At 39.6% G+C, this 6,000-nt stretch overlaps 1 protein-coding gene across 1 annotated transcript in view; it reads left to right on the plus strand.

The window, feature by feature from the left end:
• Positions 1–6,000, plus strand: part of LOC128636154 (putative transcription factor Ovo-like 1) — a 51,363-nt gene extending 45,363 nt beyond the window's left edge. The window contains exon 5 of the mRNA XM_053689204.1: positions 5,699–6,000. Within this exon, the coding sequence (XP_053545179.1) occupies positions 5,699–6,000 (302 nt within the window). The remainder of the gene's footprint in view (positions 1–5,698) is intronic.

Raw genomic sequence — 6,000 nt, forward strand, 5'->3', positions numbered from 1 at the left:
CTTACTATGGGTATATAAACCACAGCTAGAATGTATAGGCTTACTAAGGCTATATAACGCATAGCTAGAATGTGTAGGCTTACTATGGGTATATAAAGCACAGCTAGAATATTTAAGCTTACTATGGGTATATAAAGCACACTTAGAGGGAGGAGGCTTACTATGGGTATATAAACCACAGCTAGAATGTGTAGGCTTACTATGGGTATATAGAGCACAGCTAGAGTGTGTAGGCTTACTAAGGGTGTATAAACCACAGCTAGAGTGTGTAGGCTTACTATGGGTATATAAAGCACAGCTAGTGTAGGCTTACTATGGGTATATAATGCACAGCTAGTGTGTAGGCTTACTAGGGGTATATAAACCACAGCTAGTGTGTAGGCTTACTATGGGTATATAAAGCACAGCTAGTGTAGGCTTATTATGGGTATATAAAGCACAGCTAGTGTAGGCTTACTATGGGTATATAATCCACAGCTAGAATATATAGGCTTACTATGGGTATATAATGCACAGCTAGTGTGTAGGCTTACTATGGGTATATAATCCACAGCTAGAATATGTAGGCTTACTATGGGTATATAAACCACAGCTAGTGTAGGCTTACTATGGGTATATAAACCACAGCTAGAGTGTGTAGGCTTACTATGGGTGTATAAACCACAGCTAGAGTGTGTAGGCTTATGAGTCTAAAAAGCACAGCTAGAATGTTTAAGCTTACTATGGGTATATAAAGCACAGCTAGAATATTTAAGCTTACTATGGGTATATAAACAACAGCTAGAATGTGTAGGCTTACTATGGATATATAAACCACAGCTAGAGTGTGTAGGCTTACTATGGGTATATAGAGCAAAGCTAGAGTGTGTAGGCTTACTATGGGCATATAAACCACAGCTAGTGTAGGCTTACTATGGGTATATAAACCACAGCTAGAGTGTGTAGGCTTACTATGGGTGTATAAACCACAGCTAGAGTGTGTAGGCTTATGAGTCTAAAAAGCACAGCTAGAATGTTTAAGCTTACTATGGGTATATAAAGCACAGCTAGAATATTTAAGCTTACTATGGGTATATAAACAACAGCTAGAATGTGTAGGCTTACTATGGGTATATAGAGCACAGCTAGAGTGTGTAGGCTTACTATGGGTGTATAAACCACAGCTAGAGAGTGTAGGCTTACTATAGGTATATAAAGCACAGCTAGAGTGTGTAGGCTTACTATGGGTATATAAACAACAGCTAGAATGTGTAGGCTTACTATGGGCATATAAACCACAGCTAGAGTGTGTAGGCTTACTATGGGTGTATAAACCACAGCTAGAGTGTGTAGGCTTATGAGTCTAAAAAGCACAGCTAGAATGTTTAAGCTTACTATGGGTATATAAAGCACAGCTAGAATATTTAAGCTTACTATGGGTATATAAACAACAGCTAGAATGTGTAGGCTTACTATGGATATATAAACAACAGCTAGAATGTGTAGGCTTACTATGGGCATATAAACCACAGCTAGAATGTGTAGGCTTGAGTATAAAAAGCACAGCTAGAATGTTTAAGCTTACTATGGGTATATAAAGCACAGCTAGAATATTTAAGCTTACTATGGGTATATAAAGCACAGCTAGAATGTGTAGGCTTACTATGGGTATATAGCGCACAGCTAGAGTGTGTAGGCTTACTATGGGTATATAAAGCACAGCTAGTGTAGGCTTACTATGGGTATATAATCCACATCTAGAATATATAGGCTTACTATGGGTATATAATGCACAGCTAGTGTGTAGGCTTACTAGGGGTATATAAACCACAGCTAGAGTGTGTAGGCTTACTATGGGTGTATAAAGCACAGCTAGAATATGTAGGCTTACTATGGGTATATAAAGCACAGCTAGTGTAGGCTTACTATGGGTATATAAACCACAGCTAGAGTGTGTAGGCTTACTAGGGGTATATAAACCACAGCTAGAGTGTGTAGGCTTACTAGGGGTATATAAACCACAGCTAGAGTGTGTAGGCTTACTAGGGGTATATAAACCACAGCTAGAATGTGTAGGCTTACTATGGGTGTATAAACCACAGCTAGAGTGTGTAGGCTTACTATCGGTATATAAAGCACAGCTAGTGTAGGCTTACTATGAGTATATAAAGCACAGCTAGTGTAGGCTTACTATGGGTATATAAACCACAGCTAGAGTGTGTAGGCTTACTAGGGGTATATAAACCACAGCTAGAGTGTGTAGGCTTACTAGGGGTATATAAACCACAGCTAGAATGTGTAGGCTTACTATGGGTGTATAAACCACAGCTAGAGTGTGTAGGCTTACTATGGGTATATAAAGCACAGCTAGTGTAGACTTACTATGAGTATATAAAGCACAGCTAGTGTAGGCTTACTATAGGTATATAAAGCACAGCTAGAGTGTGTAGGCATACTATGGGTATATAAACCACAGCTAGAATGTGTAAGCTTACTATGGGTATATAAGCCACAGCTAGAATGTGTAAGCTTACTATGGGTATATAAACCACAGCTAGAATGTGTAGGCTTACTATGGGTATATAAACCACAGCTAGAGCGAGTAGGCTTACTTTGGGTATATAATGCACAGCTAGAGTGTGTAGGCTCACTATGGGTATATAAAGCACAATTAGAATGTGTAGGCTTACTATGGGTATATAAAGCACAGCTAGTGTAGGCTTACTATAGGTATATAAAGCACAGCTAGAGTGTGTAGACTTACTATGGGTATATAAACCACAGCTAGAAAGTGTAGCCTTACTATGGGTATATAAACCACAGCTAGAATGTATAGGCTTACTAAGGGTATATAACGCACAGCTAGAATGTGTAGGCTTACTATGGGTATATAAACCACAGCTAGAATGTGTAGGCTTATTATGAGTATAAAAAGCACAGCTAGAATGTTTAAGATTACTATGGGTATATAAAGCACAGCTAGAATATTTAAGCTTACTATGGGTATATAAAGCACACTTAGAGGGAGGAGGCTTACTATGGGTATATAAACCACAGCTAGAATGTGTAGGCTTACTATGGGTATATAGAGCACAGCTAGAGTGTGTAGGCTTACTAAGGGTGTATAAACCACAGCTAGAGTGTGTAGGCTTACTATGGGTATATAAAGCACAGCTAGTGTAGGCTTACTATGGGTATATAATCCACAGCTAGAATATATAGGCTTACTATGGGTATATAATGCACAGCTAGTGTGTAGGCTTACTAGGGGTATATAAACCACAGCTAGTGTGTAGGCTTACTATGGGTATATAAAGCACAGCTAGTGTAGGCTTATTATGGGTATATGAAGCACAGCTAGTGTAGGCTTACTATGGGTATATAATCCACAGCTAGAATATATAGGCTTACTATGGGTATATAATGCACAGCTAGTGTGTAGGCTTACTATGGGTATATAATCCACAGCTAGAATATGTAGGCTTACTATGGGTACATAAACCACAGCTAGTGTAGGCTTACTATGGGTATATAAACCACAGCTAGAGTGTGTAGGCTTACTATGGGTGTATAAACCACAGCTAGAGTGTGTAGGCTTATGAGTATAAAAAGCACAGCTAGAATGTTTAAGCTTACTATGGGTATATAAAGCACAGCTAGAATATTTAAGCTTACTATGGGTATATAAAGCACAGCTAGAATGTGTAGGCTTACTATGGGTATATAGAGCACAGCTAGTGTAGGCCTACTATGGGTATATAAAGCACAGCTAGTGTAGGCTTACTATGGGTATATAAAGCACAGCTAGTGTAGGCTTACTATGGGTATATAAAGCACAGCTAGTGTAAGCTTACTATGGGTATATAAAGCATAGCTAAGTGTGTAGTCTTACTATGGGTATATAAAGCACAGCTAGTGTAGGCTTACTATAGGTATATAAAGCACAGCTAGAGTGTGTAGGCATACTATGGGTATATAAAGCACAGCTAGTGTAAGCTTACTATGGGTATATAAAGCACAGCTAGAGTGTGTAGGCTTACTATGGGTATATAAACCACAGCTAGAATGTGTAGGCTTACCATGAATATATAAACAACAGCTAGAATGTGTAGGCTTACTATGGGCATATATACCACAGCTAGAGTGTGTAGGCTTACTATGGGTATATAGAGCACAGCTAGAGGGTGTAGGCTTACTATGGGTATATAAACAACAGCTAGAATGTGTAGGCTTACTATGGGTATATAAACCACAGCTAGAGTGTGTAGGCTTACTATGGGCATATAAACAACAGCTAGAATGTGTAGGCTTACTATGGGTATATAAACCACAGCTAGAGTGTGTAGGCTTACTATCGGTATATAAAGCACAGCTAGTGTAGGCTTACTATGAGTATATAAAGCACAGCTAGTGTAGGATTACTATAGGTATATAAAGCACAGCTAGAGTGTGTAGGCATACTATGGGTATATAAACCACAGCTAGAATGTGTAAGCTTACTATGGGTATATAAACCACAGCTAGAATGTGTAAGCTTACTATGGGTATATAAACCACAGCTAGAATGTGTAAGCTTACTATGGGTATATAAACCACAGCTAGAGCGAGTAGGCTTACTTTGGGTATATAATGCACAGCTAGAGTGTGTAGGCTTACTAGGGGTATATAAACCACAGCTAGAGTGTTTAGGCTTACTATGGATATATAGAGCACAGCTAGAGCGTGTAAGCTTACTATGTGTGTATAAACCACAGCTAGAATGTATATGCTTACTATGGGTATATAAACAGCTAGAATGTGTAGGCTTACTATGGGTATATAAACCACAGCTAGAGTGTGTAGGCTTACTATGGGTATATAAAGCACAGCTAGAGAGTGTAGGCTTACTATGGGCATATAAACCACAGCTAGAGTGTGTAGACTTACTATGGGCATATAAACCACAGCTAGAGTATGTAGGCTTACTGTGGGTATATAAAGCACACCCAGAGTGTGTAGGCTTAACTATAGGTATATAAAGCACAGCTAGAGTGTAGACTTACTATGGGTATATAAAGCACAGCTAGAATATGTAAGCTTACTATGCGTATATAAAGCACAGCTAGAGTGTGTAGGTTTACTATGGGTATATAAAGCACAGCTAGAGTGTGTAGGCTTACTAGGGGCATATAAACCCCAGCTAGAGTGTGTAGGCTTACTAGGGGTATATAAACCACAGCTAGAGTGTTTAGGCTTACTATGGATATATAGAGCACAGCTAGAGAGTGTAAGCTTACTATGTGTGTATAAACCACAGCTAGAATGTATATGCTTACTATGGGTGTATAAACCACAGATAGAATGTGTAGGTTTACTATGGGGATATAAAGCACAGCTAGAATGTGTACGCTTACTATGGGTATATAAAGTACAGCTAGAGAGAGGAGGCTTACTATGGGTATATAAAGCACAGCTAGAATATGTAAGCTTACTATGGGTATATAAAGCACAGCTAGTGTGTGTAGGTTTACTATGGGTATATAAACCACAACTAGAGTGTGTATGCTTACTATGGGTATACATGAACTATCTGGACCAAAGCTACATTTTTTACTTGTACATCCTTTTTACTCACTAGAGTTTTAAAACTAAATTCTATAGGTTATAAGCAATATTCTGAGCACAAGGCACTTTGGTTTGTATGTAACTAATCTTCCACTTCATCTCGTCTCTTCTCCAGGGATCCGCCCCTACAAGTGCCCGGCCTGTGACAAGTCCTTCACGCAGCGATGCTCCCTGGAGTCCCATTTGCGCAAGATTCATGGGGTGCTGCAGAGTTACGCCTACCGCCAGCGACGCTCTAAGATTTACGTATGCGAGGAATGCGGTTTTACTTCCTCTAGTGTGGACAACTACACCCTGCATGTGCTGGAACAGCACCCCAGCAGCCCTGTGCTAGCCAAGCACCTGAGGAAACGGGGGGCTGGACCACTGCAGGGGGATATAGGTTCTGTTCTGCGTCCTACACCATGGTACCTCTGA

This window comes from Bombina bombina, chromosome 7 (genome assembly GCF_027579735.1).
Source record: "Bombina bombina isolate aBomBom1 chromosome 7, aBomBom1.pri, whole genome shotgun sequence".
Lineage (NCBI taxonomy): Eukaryota > Metazoa > Chordata > Amphibia > Anura > Bombinatoridae > Bombina > Bombina bombina.